The sequence below is a fragment of the Mytilus edulis genome, chromosome 9, assembly GCF_963676685.1.
Source record: "Mytilus edulis chromosome 9, xbMytEdul2.2, whole genome shotgun sequence".
Lineage (NCBI taxonomy): Eukaryota > Metazoa > Mollusca > Bivalvia > Mytilida > Mytilidae > Mytilus > Mytilus edulis.
The window spans coordinates 35,697,768-35,713,798 of NC_092352.1; the positions used below are offsets into that span (position 1 = coordinate 35,697,768).

Below are 16,031 nucleotides of genomic sequence, written 5' to 3' on the forward strand. Positions count from 1 at the left end.
TCTATCTTACTGCAACCTGTAATTCCTGCAAGAAGTATGAAAATTGGTGGATATTCAGAGTGTCAACCTTAAAATGATTAAACAAAATAGTATGCATTAAAAATTTCATTTCATTTTGTTTTATACATCTCTCAGTTTAAATTTAGGAAAATTTAATGTCAAATGACTGATATATATGTTGCATATGACATCGTGTGTTGCCTGAATAAAATTAATTGTTTATAGTTGTTTATATTATATATATATCCGTAAGATTTGCGTGACATCGGAAAACAGAGAAATAAAACTGTAATACATGTAGTATCATGAATTTTGAAAGTATCTGTAATTTAGAACTGATTTTGTTGACTTAAATTGAGACCATCAACTTTAAAGAAAAGATTGATTAACATGAAATATATATAAAAAAAACTGACGAGTTTAGAAATTTCGAAAATGTAAAGTTTGAATAACAGTTTCATTATTTGTTTATCTTTTGACGACCTTTTTCAAGCCACCTAAATTTTACCCGACACCCCTGGTGAAATACACCTTAACAAAATTTGTGTTTCCACAATGCTATATTTGACATTTCAGCTGAAATAGTACACATTATTGTTTAGGGGTTCGCTGTGTTGAAGACCCTCTGGTATCCTTGGGCTGCTTTTAGCTCTTTTTTCTTTCGTTCATATTCGTACATGTTTATGTCTGTTGCTATGCTCTTGAAGCCCATGAAAGAAAAAAGCGTAAAATGCCTAAAACATATAGTAAAAAATATGATAAAAATGGCTATTTTATATTCAAATGTTTGGCCCTTTTTTGTTTCCGTAAGTTATAAGTGTCAATAGGGTTTCGTGATATTAAACACGCTTGCTTGTCAAAGATTAACCTTTGACATCGAGTCATTTCTAGACATTTTCTACCAGAGTATAAATAGGTTGGATTTGTTTTGTAATGTTCAGAACGTGGTGCAATCTGCAGTCAAGAAACATCGGATTTAACGCCTTTATTTCGACCATACAGCTCCAAAAGAATACACCCCTTCAGTAAGGGTCCAAATGCAATGTGGATACGTCTAAGATACAGTAAACCTTTGATAACTAACTAACCCGTTCACGTCTTCCTGGTTTTAATTCATCGTGAAAAAAATCCACAGGCGACTGGATTCGACCCATTTTTTTAAACTTTTGTTCAAGTTATCACGTATTATATATTAAATTTGTTAGTTAAGCCTCGGTCACACCTTACCAGATAGTTCGAACGGACGACTAACGGATAACTTTTTTTCAATCCGTTCATGTCCGTTAGACGTCCGTTCTCATCCGCTACACGTCCGTCCATTTCCATTGCATGTCCGTTAAGCGTACGTTTTATCCGTCGACGTCCGTTCTGTCCGGTAGAAAATTTTGAGCATGTTCAAAACTTTGAACTGACGTCCAACGGATAAAATGTCCGTTAAACGTCCGTTAGGCGTCCGTTTTGTACGGTACTCGGTACTCGTCCGTTTCGTTTCCGTTTTGTATCCGTTACGTGTCCGTTATACATCCGTTGTAGGTCTGGAAGATAAATTCACTAACGGACTTCTACCGGACGTTTAACGGATTAAACTGATGAGAAACGAACTTCTACCGGACGTATAACGAATAAAACGGATGGTGAAGGGATCTGAAACGGATAAATGCCAATTGAAAATTTCGCGTCAGAAATGCAAATTATTGGTATGTCAGATTTCTTAAGGTTCATGGATTCTTATTATTCATAATCGATCTTAGAGTATAGGCAGGTCTTCACAATCAAACAGTTCTTATTCAGGCCAGACACTGCCCTTTGGCGGAATTTTGTAGAACAAACCAAAACCAGTTACACAGAAACATTTTGAATATTTATACGATTAACATGTATTATTATTGTCGCCTTTGATTTTTCTGTATATCTTGTTCATCCGTTTTATCCGGTACGCTTCCGTTAGGTGTCCGTTTTATGCGGTACTCGTCCGTTGGATGTACGTTCGACATCCGTTCTGTCCGGTACGTGTCCGTTTCTCGTACGTTGCTTATCCGGTGTGTGTACGTTATGCATACGTTACACCTCCGTTTTATTCGGTCAGTACATCAACGGACTCCCAACGGATAACAATTTTGTCAACGGACAACTTTTATTTTCATCCGTTAGGCGTTCGTTCGTGCTATCCGGTAAGGTGTGACTGAGGCTTTAAAAATAAAGTTATATCATGCATGATCAGAACTTATGTCTAGATTCCACAAAAGGGGTAGCGAAAAAATCATTGAGATTTTATATCTGCTTTATATTCTACAGATGTTTTACCTGAGACGCATATTATTTTTAAATATGGTATATTGATTATCAATGAAAGTATGAAGGACATAAATTTTGAACTTTTTATATACACAAGATTTGCGTAATATCTCTATCTAATTCTTTACATATTGTACGCCATTAAATAAATACCTTTTTAATGCAAAAAAAAATAGGTTATAATTTTTGTAAAATCCATTTCAAAAGGTACAAAGTTTCCCTTGACCTTAAGCTTCCAAATTTGATTGATGTGCTTCATCAACGGAATCTGCCGGACATTATATGTAGGGTGATGATTCAAGTATCTGAACGAATGCGATTTCCAATATTTTGCAGATTTATCGTCGCCCATTGTTTTATAAATCTTGGCTAGTATTGCATATGCAGTAGCCCTCCCCTTCCAATCTCCAAGAAAACAATTATTGCGGCAGGTTTTAATCATATCGCCTATTTCTCTGTCCCTTAAAGAGATGTTGCCATTAGCATTATAACACACAAAACGTAGAACATGTGCATATATAACTGGCGGAATAGTGCTAACTTTAACATTTAAATCGGGCGATAATTCTTCAAGCTTTAGAATAGACCATGGTATATTATAAAGCATATCGACACAATAACTTTTCCTGCAGTTCAGGAATGACATGTTATGGTTCCATTTGGTGGCAGCTACTTCTTCTAAATATTGCACCATAACGTCTTCGTAATAACCATCAGCAATTAACATTTTATCTTCTCTCGTTTTCGCAAGAATTATCTCTGTAATCTTCAGGGTGTATAAAGGCTTTCCAATTTTATAAAAATATGAAGCGAGTAATAACCAACCGGTGATGGCGTCGACTTTAGTTCCAATAAGAAAATGAGACATACACTGCCTATAACTCGAGTAAACTCTTTTGTTTTCTTTATGAAATGCCATATGTTGATTTTGTTGGAAAACTTGATTTGCATAGCAAAACAATATTATATACAACCCTTTAGTATAATAAGAAAGTTTATTATTTAAAAGTCTGAATAAAGTTTTGTGCACTATACTTATACTCTGATCCAAAGTGCACATAGACAAACTCGCTCGGATTACTTTAAGTAATATGAAAATAGATTTACTATTCTCAAGAAACGGAGTGTTAAGTTCTTTAAAATCTTTATAAGCTGTGAAGTGTAAATTAAATTTTTTAGAGAAAGCATATTGAACTAGCAATGGAAATAGATTAATCAATTCAACTTCTATGTCTTTTCTTTCTTCAGGAAGTAGTCCCTCGAATAGGTTGTTTGCTGTTATAAAGTAATGAGGACAATATCCGTACCTAAACCAATAAATAAGACGACGCTGTATTTCATGCATGCACTGTACAAAATGTTCTGGTATCCACATATTGTTATCTAACTCTTCACATAACCAAAATATAGCCGTCTTGATAAAGTAAGAGCATAAGCCTGATTCTTTCAAAAGATCGTATTTCAAGTACTTAAACGATGTGTAGCACAACACCTGTGTGCAGTTAAATGAATGAATCAGATCTCTTTCTTGTAATGAGAATGATATTCGCCATTCAAATGAACAGTCTTCACTGGAACCGAATTTGCTGCCAATCGGTACTAGCAAGATTCCATGACTGACAGAATTCAATATAACATCAGTTGGTGGCCACAATGATGATCTATTTCTTATCAACCACGAGTCCGCAACATCTGGCCATAACATAGCCCGGAAGCAAAATAGATGGTCAACCGCATTACTTATGTCGGAAATACATGGACCATGAATCATACAGTCAGGTTCACGATATCGCGACAGAAAATAATTCTTAAATCTATTGTTTGAAATAAGAGGTCCATAAAACGTATTTTCTCCCCAAGCAGTAAATAGTTCCTTCAAAAATCGGTTTTGCCCAATTTTTAGATGTGTGAAACCGGGATATGAATAACGATTATCAAATATTAGGATGGGTCGGTCTTCCGCAATAACAGAAAAATCATGGTTTATTTGTATTTGCTCCAGAATTGTCATTAAGTCATAATCCCCCCCCCCCCCCCCAGGAACATTTAAACCCTCACCTTTACTACCACTGCTAATATTCGTATACACAGGCGATATTTTAGTAGCATCATCTAAGACTTTATAAACGGTTCTAATAGCTTTTACACGATTCTCCGATGTCAATTCCGTGAGAAGGAATCGATAGATGTCCAATGAATGGCCATAAAATCGTGTAAGGTCAATAGTCTGTGACTCTAAAACATAAAAAAAACTATGTATAAAATATCATAAAAATGCATTTTTCGTGTAAATAGTTTGATAAATGTCCATTGAATTGCACTAGAATTGAGTAATAGCAATACTTTGTGATTCTAAAATTATGAAAATATAAATTTGCAAGTAACAAGTCATAGAAAATTATTTTTTAAATCAAACTATTCTGAAATCTAGAACATTAATAGTAATGTTATATAGTAGAATTTGGTCTAAATATACTATTAAATCATTTTAATTAAAACTTTATCAGAACAAATAATTTGTTCAATAAGTTTTACTGATTTGATATTTGTACCTTGGATGCCAAGTCGAACCTTTATCAAATTGTGACAAATATCTTGATATTGTTTCGGCAGGTTATTCAGAAATACTTCAAAATAAGGAGTAGAATTTGATTGGGATTCTTCGATCTTTACTTCCCCTAAATAAGTCAGCATTCTAGAATATTCTTTTTCGGTAAACCCGTCTTGATCTACCACATCCTCTGCATTAGAATAAAACATTTTGGAAGACCAGGTGAAAGGTCGATAACAAACATCACTTGCTCCCTTGATGAATTCTTCAAATGACATCTGAAATATATCATGTTTGTACATATTACATAGACTTCAAAATCCTGCATACTTGATAAAACTTAATACTACTATCCTGTAATAACCAAGCTCACATACTCTAAGCCAAAATATAAGTGAAAAAGCTTTCAGTGACCTGATGGCTTGGTTTGCTCTGTTAATGTTTGATGCGTATCTATTATGGTTTAAGGTACCACAATACAAAGATGTTTTCGCCCATATCTTTCATCCATCTTTAAATTTCATAAATAAGGTACCAAAAGAAGGAAAAAAGATTAATCTTTCAAATGGAAATAGTTTCATAATGATATGATTATTACATAATTGTCATAATTGAATAAATAATGATTTTCCCACTTGTACCCCATTAACTTCAATATAATTCACACATGTGCAATTGGAATACTTCAGGATTAGTCTTTAATCATTAATCACAAAGGTTTTTACCAGTTAGAAAGCATTTCATTTCAGCAATTCTAAATATATAAAGCAAATGCACACCCTATGCATCAAAAATCATTTCTGGCGGGAGATGTTATATCATTATATCATTATTATCTTGGCTACATTGTATAACACAATATATTTGATTTTACGCTAATACATGTTTACACTATGTGCAGTTCGTAGACCAACATTTACTTCAAAATTTAAAAAAAATCAACACAGTTATCAAATAGAAAGACAGACAGACACACAACATAGGTTTGTTATTATTTAACAATCGTAACTACTCGCTACACAGTACACTAACTTATTGCTACCAGAAAGGCTACTTTTTTTCAAAAACACATCGACAAACTGACCTCAAAAGTCATCTCATTATGCGTTTGTGTATATTAAAATGAATTTTATCCAAGGTACAATTGTCTGAGTCCATTGCAACTTTAATTTCTAATTATTTCTAAAATAGTTCGTGTCAGTGTTGAGAAAGGCAGATGATAATCCCAGGGACCAACAGCCCAGCAGCAACTGTATCGACCAAACTTTTAAAGGGGATAAAAAAGAATAGACAATTTAACCAAATGCCCATTACACCTTAGTTTGTATTACTCACTTAATTTATCAGCTGACAGACAGAATATCAGCAAAAAAAAAGAAAGCACAGCATACAAAAAATCCAGGATCAATAGATGTTCCAGAGAAAGTGGTAATGCAGGTACAATTATCAAATTTGACATTTATCTTTCACAATTTCAATCTCAAGTCATCATCATGTAAAATAGAATCGATGCACAATAATGAGGTAGATTGAGGTTACTGTGGTTTACCGATGATCATATCTTTTAAATCAAATACCCAGTCAGGAATATTGAAGTTGTTTTCCATTCTTTCGGTTTGAAAACAAAATACCGAACTTCAAAATGGAAACATCAAATTGCAAAATCGACTGTTCAAAGTTAAAGCTTTCAAAATAGTTCACAATTTTCCAAGGTACTTTTGGGTAGGACAATTATTTTCGTTTGAGAAAATGTATGTAAAATGTGTGTAGGAAATCACCCTTTTTTCAAGAGCCGTTATATTATAGTTTTCGATTAATCTCAATTTTGTTTCCTTTTTTCTGTATTCTCTGAACATACAATTACTATACAAAATGTGTATTTATTATTTACTATCAACGGCGGTTATATATTATATAGAGATTTTAGTATATGTCTGTTCATAGTATACAGAAAAAAGGAAATAAAATTGAGATTAATCGAAAACTATAATATAACGGCTCTTGAAAAAACGGTGATTTCCTACACACATTTTACATACATTTTCTCAAACGATTTATGAATTTCGAACAGCGGTAAACTAATGTTGCCTTTATCTAATAGTTTTAGAATCTTAAATACTATAAAAACAAACAATTATGTCAACAAAGAAAATCAAATTGGCATAAATGCACTCTTTAGACAAACCACATCAGCGAAAATAAAATGCAAGGATACAAAACAAATACAGGAACAATAACGCAATGATGGGATGTACAATTACGAGCCACGCCAAAAGAATACTGTGAAAGAAAGTTATTCATTGGGTACATTGTACCAGTTTTGGTGGTTTTCGTGGAATTTGAGTGTCCCACGAAATATCAAATCTGTTGTCCCATTTTAAACATTTAAAGATCCCCATGTAGGTTTCACTACATGGATACGGTTCGTCTTCTGTCACATGTAAATATGACTAGAGTGTTTATAAATCAGACATACTTAATTGTATTGTGTATTGTGTCGTTTTGTCATATAAGTCAATGCACTATATATACTTAATATACATTTTGTTAATAAAACTTCAGACCGGTTTTTACCCATTCAATCTTTGATAAAATCTTAAATAAACTGCGGTTAACCTTTAAATTGTAATAAGAAATGAGTTTCGATGAATGAAAGTCAGATTTCCGGTGATGACATGCGATAACGAAGTGACGAATTCTTCATAATTCTTATACGAAAAAAAAATAAAATTTTGCTTTCATAAAAATAATTCTACAATTCAAATACATTTGTAGCATTTTTTTTATATGTAATTGTTTTCATCAGGTGACTTGTTTATTGTCCAATTGTCACCTTCAAAGATAGTTTATCATTCGGTCTCGAGTTAATAGGTGTCATAACTTCTGATTACACGTGTGCAACAACTAAATGTTTACTCGCAGTTTCCTTCCATCAATACCATTTTTAAGCATACATGAATTAGCTATTTTGAAAAAGCTATTATTTTGTTTAAAGTATAACGAGAACTTTGATAACTAATTGTAGCTATGTCGGTATTTCTTCTTAATCAAACTGTAAACAAATAAATTGTACATATATAGTTGCTTTAAACTAAAATCTTATAAATGATCTAGATGATTAGTTTTCTTTATTTTTACATTTGAAAAGAAAATAAAACTAGAGGCTCTTATGAGCCTGTGTCGCTCACCTTGGTCTATTTGCATATTCAACAAATTACACAGATGAATTCATGACATAATTGTGTATTAGTGATTGTGATGTGTGTTTAGTTCTTACTGAACATTCTTGCTACTTACAATATTCTCTATTTATAATTTACTTGAGCCTTTCGTTACTGAGGAAAATATTTTGTAAAATATTACCAAAGTAATGAAAAATTTTAAAAATTGAATATAAAGGGCAATAACTCCTTAAGGGGTCAACTGACCATTTCGGTCATGTTGACTTATTTATAAATCTTACTTTGCTAAACATTATTGCTGTTTACAGTTTTCTCTATCTATAAAAGAGGGACGAAAGATACCACAGGGACAGTCAAACTCATAAATCTAAAACAAACTGACAACGCCATGGCTAAAAATGAAAAAGACAAACATACAAACAATAGTTCACATGACACAACATAGAAAGCTAAAGAATAAACAACACGAACCCCACCAAAAAACTAGGGGTGATCTCAGGTGCTCCGGAAGGGTAAGCAGATCCTGCTCCACATGTGGCACCCGTCGTGTTGCTTATGTGATTACAAATCCGGTAAATAGTCTAATTCGGTAGGTCACATTCATGAAAGGGGATTGTAGTTACGACGTAAGGAACATATCCGATATCATTTGTAAAAACGGTTATTCCATAACGGTCAACCAACTCGTGATGGCGTCCGTAAAATTTACGAAGGGATGACTTCAACTTCACCATTTGGAACTCTTGGTTTAATAGCTTTCTTGTGAGCAGCAACCCTCTATCAAGAAAATTATGATAGGAAATGCATGCACGGGAATATCCTATCAATTGGGAGATATATATCCCGTATGCAGGTGCTGATGGAATGTTGCTACTTAGAAATGGAAAGTTCACAATTGGAAAGCTGAAATCATCTCTTGTGTTGTAAAGTTTTGTTTTCAGCCGACCCTCATTGTCAATTTCTAAATGTAAGTCAAGATATGAGGCCGACTTAACTGTATCTGTGGTATCCTTTATCTCTAGCTTGATGGGATAGATGCGTTCCACATAGTCACCAAATTTTGAATAATTTAGTGAAAGAACATCATGTATATAGCGGAAAGTAGAGTTAAAGGATATTGCTAACTTCTTATCTTTCTTCCTAAGAAGTTCCTGCATGAAGTCAGCCTCATAATAATAAAGAAACAAGTCGGCAAGTAGAGGGGCACAGTTTGTTCCCATTGGAATGCCGACAGTCTGCTGAAAAACACGTCCTCCGAACGTAACAAATATGTTGTCAATCAAGAAATCAAGCATCTTGATAATATCAGTTTCAGAGAATTTTTTGTTTGAATCAGAGTGATTCTTTACAAAGTAGGATTTGTCCCTCCCTAAGACAAGATACTTGTATCTACGTTGGCCATTCTTTTTATGAAGCAAAGCAATACCAACTCTTTCAATTTGTCTTTTAGTTTAGAATGTGGAATGCTTGTGTAAAGAATAAAAAGTCAAATGTTTTAATACTGTTACAAGATGAAAGAGAGTTAGATTGTATGTACTCTAAAAGATCTTTGGAATTTTTAAGTATCCATATCTCATTCACGCCACCTCTAGAATAGGCAGTTTCACAATAACTTTGAAGCCCGTCTTTGATTGCTGATAAAATAGATGTTAATAATTTAGAAAGAGGTTTCGTGGAGCACTTGGAATACCCAGCAATATACTGTTGTTTGTAAGGACACTTATGTAGTTTAGGTATCCAATACAGTGATGGAAGATCTAGTTCTTCATCTTTGGTTGAAATTCCAAAGGAACATAGGACAGACCTATGATTATCCAGGATTTCCTCTTTGATAAGTGTCGTAAGGGTATATGTTGAGTTTCCAAGGAATTGTCAATACCTAATTCGTTTATCAAGCAGTTCATGGAATGAGTTTTACATACAAAAACGATGTTCTTTGGGGCTTTATCTGCGGGGACAACAACATATTTGTCATGGAGGTAGGATAGGTGTTTTGCAACATTTGGGTCTTTAAAGATTGACGCAGCATGGGCATTGATAGACCCATTCAGTTTCTTAATTCTGATTTGTATCATCGACCTCACTGCCTTCATCCATTCGGAAAGAGTGTCTACGTCTTCCTTCTCGCGCTTAGCCCATTGCCTGGCTTAATCCTCGACTGAATCCATCAAAATTTTAAAGTTGTATTTCCAATTGATGGATTAAGGCTCACGATATTTCGAACTTTTCGATAACACATTTCATAGAGAAGTGTTATTAACAATGTTGAGGTCACCGGTAATAACATGGCCAGCAGGATTAAATGTGAATTGGACACTAGCACAAGTGCAATCAGGAGGTTTAGACTTGAAGTCGTCAATATCGAGATCCTGCAAAACATGTTTGTAATTGAAAATTTAAGCTTTTAGTTTTAGTTTTTAGCAATAGGTTTGGTATAGGTATAAGAAATGATTGGTACAGACTGGTCTTTGAAATAAGGAGGTATTTTCGATTGAACTAATTTATGATGAAGGCTATTTCCTAAGTTGACGCCATCGAGACCTTTGTTGGCAAAGGAAAGATTAAGGAAAGATCTCTTCTCTTTTTCATCTTTTCCAATGCGGACTGGCTTGAAAAGTCTGTGACTTGCAATATCCGAAATTATAGCTTCAAGTTTGTATTGGTTTGAACGATGGTTTGTAACAGTGGATTCCAAACATAAATTGGACAGAGAATGAAGTTTTGAAAGGGGTAATGAATAAAGTTTCGTGCGAATGTGATGAATACCTAACGGCTTTTGTATAAATGGCAGCAAGTCATTAATAGATACATCATGCAGGGAAGGTGATGTATAATGACTATGACCATGACTGCGTCTACGTCGAGGAGTCGAGTAGAAAATATTCATCACATTCACCGAATTACACAAATGACTAGATAGAATACCTATACAATCAATTTTGTCATTCCAACCATAAGGTGTCGCCATTCCCAATTGTCTAATCCAGTAGTCCTCTTTTTGTCTACGGAGAGTCGTTGAAAGATTAGGATATAGTATTCAAGATAATAACCCAAAATGACAAAATTTCTTTAAAAATTACCAATTGGGGGGTCAACAACCCAACATCCAGTTTTCCAATTCATCTGAAAATTTCAGGGAAGATAGATCTTGACTTGATCAACAATTAAATCTTGTCACATTTGCCCTTAATGCTTTGGTTTCAGAGTTATAAGCCAAAATCTCCATTTTATCCCTAAACTATTTACCCTTATAATGATTGTGGTTAGCTTGATTTAATTTGGCCAATTAGTTTCAGAGGAGAAGATTTTTGTAGAAAATTACAAAATTTTACGAAAAATTGGTAAAAAAATACTATAAAGGGCAATAACTCCTTATAGGTTCAACTGACCATCATGGGCATGGCTGACTTATTTGTAGATCTTTCTTTGCTAAACAGTATTGCTGTTTACAGTTTCTCTCTTTCTATAATAGTATTCAAGATAATAACCAAAAATGGCAAAATTTCTTTAAAAATTACCTAATTTGGGGGGCAGCAACCCAACATTCAGTTGTCCAATTCATCTGAAAATTTTAAGGAAGATAGATCTTGACTTGATCAACAATTAAATCTTGCCACATTTGCCCTAAATGCTTTGGTTTTAGAGTTATAAGCCAAAATCTTCATTTTATCGCTATGTTCTTTTTTTAGCCATGGCGGCCATCTTGGTTGGTTGGCTTGGTCAGCGCACACATGCGTTAAACAAAATGCCCTAATAATGATTGTGGCTTAGTTTGATCAAATTTGGCCAATTAGTTTGAGAGGAGAAGATTTTTGTAGAAGATTACAAAACTTTACGAAAAACTGGTAAAGAATTACTATAAAGGGCAATAACTCCTTATTGGATCAACTGACCATTATTGTCATGCTGACTTGTTTGTAGATCTTACTTTGCTTAACAATATTGCTGTTTACAGTTTCTCTCTGTCTATAATAGTATTCAATATAATAACCCAAAACGCCAAAATTTCCTTAAAATTACCAGTTAAGGGGTAGCAACCCAACAAAGGGTTGTCCGATTCATCTGAAAATTGCAGGGCAGATAGATCTTTACTTGATAAACAATTTTAAGTCATGTCAGATTTGCTCTAAATGCTTTGGTTCCAGAGTTATAAGCCAAATCTATATTTTACCCCTATATTCTATTTTTAGCTATGGCGGTCATATTGGTTGGCTGGCCGAGTCATAGACACATATTTTATACTATTTACCTTAATGATGATTGTGGACAAATATGGTTAAATTTGCATAAGTAGTTTCAGAGGAAAAGATTTTTGTAAAAGATTACAAACATTTACGAAAATTGTTAAAAATTGACTTTAAAGGGCAATAACTCCTTAAAGACTCAATTGACTATTTTGATCATGGTCAGATTCTGCTCTAAACGCTTTGGTTTCAGAGATATAAGCAAAACTCTATATTTTACACCTATATTCTATTTTTAGCCATGGCGGCAATCTTGATTGGTTGGCCGGGTCACCGGACACATTTTTAAACTAGATATTCCAATGATGATTGTGACAAAGTTTGGTTCAATTTGGCCAAGTAGTTTCAGAGGAGAAGATTTTTGTAAAAGTTAACAACGACGGACGACGACGACGACGACGGACGCCAGACGAAAGTGATGAGAAAAGCTAAAAAGAGATTTACAACTTTGAATGTGTATGTTCAAACTCCTCAAAAAATGAGGGAAATATATTTAGATTATAAAGTTTACTACCTTGATATTGAATCAAAAAAGTTTACTGCACCACTATGCTTAGCATGACTAACATTGACACTTTTTTTATAATTCGCTCCTTTTGCGTGTGACATCGTTACCGTACTAGCTGTCATTTGTCTCAAATGTTAAGACCTTAGTCGTAGACGAGACAATTTCGATTAAATAGTAAGGTAACAAGAAGAAGAAAAAATTAGAATGATATGTTTTGTCCAGCGTCGAGCGATGTCCTATAATATTCGATAAAAGTTTGAACGTTAATGCTTTCTACTCCTGAAAAATGATGGAAATATATTTAGATTATAAATTGTACTACCTTGATATTGAATCGATTAATTTCACTGCACCACGAGGCTAAGAAAGTCTAAGATTGACACTTTCTTCTAGTTTGCTCCTCTATGTGTTACTTGCCTTTCGTTTACACTTTTTGAGCTTCAAACAATTTCATTATATTATACATTACACTAGCCGTCCATTATTTCAATCGGTATATTATCATTTTAAAAGTATTTTGGGATGGATCAGACCGTGTATATTATGTCATCGATATACTTCACTTGGAGTATTAATATCTTTACGATTTCCTTCCGGAACATTGATTCATTTTATCCACTAAGCAAGCTAAGTGTCTCTTTCAAGCTATAAATATATAATAAATATTCAACGATTAATCTTACAGGGCAATATGTAATATGATTCTGTTAGTGTACACTACAAAATATAATATATAACAAGTCAAAAAGGGTACAAAATCACTATTAGATAACTATAAAATGAACAAATATTAGATATTTCGGATAACAGATATCCTTCTTCAATAATAGCACGATGTCAAATGAATCATGTAAATATATTCAAACTGAGAAACTTTTTCTAAATCTTGAAATTTATACAATTTAAGCGAACACCACAGACGCTGATACAATTTTAAAATTTCCAAACACGGCGCAAAGATTACAAAGATATGCCAAATGAAAAAAGTTATTTTCGATGTGAACTGGCATAACTCTAAATTTCCAAAGGTTGTGACAGTTTAGATGTTATAACTGCATTGAGGGCAGTCCTCAAACAAAAAAATCAAAAATGTCCTAACCGATCCAAGTTGGTATAATATTTCAAATTTGACAACGGTAGGGCAATTGCAACAGAAACTGCATATTTAAGCCTCCCAAACGAATAGCAGTCTACTAATGATTAGAAAAATAAGTTTTATCTAATGAGGTAAAATAATTGAACGTGGCTACGTACTTATACATCCATCCCGAATGAATGGAGCCCTGTAATTTAAACGGTTTTTTTTTTTTTTTTTTTTAAATTCGAACTGTAAAGCCAGTACTAAAGCCGGAGTTACTGGAAACAAGTGATGATAGGAAAATGAGGAACTCATTCTATGTTTTTTTCATTTATGCCCTCTGGGGAAACTGTCCGTAACATTCTTATCCAAAATCTTTACCGAGCGACTCGGTCGACCTTCGACCAACCCTCGCTGTGGTCTATGATTGTGATGGTAAGGTTTTTTAGATCAGCTTGTGTGTGCCCAGGTGATTTCAAATGACGACTTACGGGTAGGTCGGGGTTGCAAGTGTAGTCACTTCGATGACCATTCATGCGTTTGTTGAATGGCTGCTCTGTCTCGCCAACATACTGCATGCCACATCGACACTGAAGGAGGTATACAGCATTCTGGGTTTTGCAAGTTACATTGCAAAATATAGTGTACACAGACCCAGAGTGGCAAGTAAATGTGTGAGTATTTAGTATTTGTTGACAAGTCAGACAACGTCTGTTACCACATGACTTGCACCATCCTGTAATTGAACAGCTTTTATTGATGGAGACGTCAGCTCTAACAAATAAGTCTTTCAGACTTGCTGGTCTCCGAAAAGCTAAGACAGGAGGATTGGGAAAGATTTTGGATAATTTAGGGTGTTTGGCAATAGTTTGCCAATTGGCACGGATCAAACGTGAAAGGTTAGTAAAGGCTGGATTGTATGTTAGAACAAACGCGACTATTTTGCTGCGCCTCTTCCGTTTGTAATGTAAGAGGTCATTGCGGCTATTATTGTTAGCGCGCAAACCCCTTATCTATGTCCAATTTCTTATAACCTCGTTTTGTCAAAAATCCGCGAAGTCCCTGTAACCGTTTCGGAATCTTGGAAAAAACAATACGTTCTATTGAAGATTTCCAATACAATTACATATATACGTAACTCGAATTACGGACCTAATTGGACTGGTTATTGCCAACCAATCATTGAATTTGATTATATGTAATGCTCAAGTTCAAACATAATATTCCAGGACTTTCAAAATCACACACTGGAATTTGCGTCCATATAAAGTGATTTTATCATGACAAAAAATGATAGAAATTTGGCATTTATATTTATCGCGTGGTTTTCTAGATTCAAGCCCTTATTTTCAAAGATATATCATCACGTATAAACACACATATCCCATTCATATCATACGTACGATTTGAGTTATCTTTCATGGTTTTGACTATAACAATTATTTATCAAAATACTTTACAAAGGAACCAATATATACTTCTTTTCTGTCTTCTATAAACATTTATTTTCTTCTTTTTTATATTCGTTTTTGGGAAAATATTTAGAAGTAATTAAAAACAAAATTTGTTATTCTCTCTACAAGATGCATTTGATTAAACGTCCTTACTCTGACCAGACGGAACTGTGAACTTCAAACGGACTTCCAACTTTTGTGATGTGATGTTAGAACTGCCGAATGGAACAAGACCAAAAGTGAATTTATTTCTATTCCCTCGATCAACTTTGATTGGTTTAATACTTTCGAGGCGAGCGCGCGACAAAAGAGACAAATATGAATATGGGGAAAACATATACATGTACGTGTATAAATTTGCAACAAGAATGTGTGGCCTTAACAATTGTGCCCATCACAAGATCATTAATCCGGGTCAGACACTTATTTGGTATATAATGTAAAACGTTTGCAGAACAGTAGAAAGGACGGGAGCACAGATCAGTACATATAATATCTATTTGCTACCATAACTTGATCATAAAAGTAACATCCTACTTAACAAAACCTCAAGCAAATATTCCGTTCATGTTCGTTTTTCGTACGTATTTGTATAAGTTAAACGACAAACATTTTAGAAAGCAACGAAAGAGCAAGGACGTTAAATTATGCATATGTTTGTACCGGCTTATTATCCATTCATCATTATAATTAAAGACAAGATACAAATAAAAACTGAT

The 16,031-nt window shown here is 33.9% G+C and overlaps 1 protein-coding gene across 1 annotated transcript; it reads right to left on the reverse strand.

The window, feature by feature from the left end:
- Positions 1–2,364: 2,364 nt before the first annotated feature.
- On the reverse strand, positions 2,365–13,294 carry LOC139488239 (uncharacterized). Its single transcript, XM_071273721.1, has 3 exons — positions 13,103–13,294; positions 4,848–5,124; positions 2,365–4,530 (listed from the first exon to the last, which is right to left on the reverse strand). The coding sequence occupies exons 2-3, from the start codon at positions 5,122–5,124 to the stop codon at positions 2,453–2,455; spliced, it is 2,355 nt and encodes a 784-aa protein (XP_071129822.1). The 5' UTR covers positions 13,103–13,294; the 3' UTR covers positions 2,365–2,452.
- Between the last annotated feature and the right edge of the window lie 2,737 nt (positions 13,295–16,031).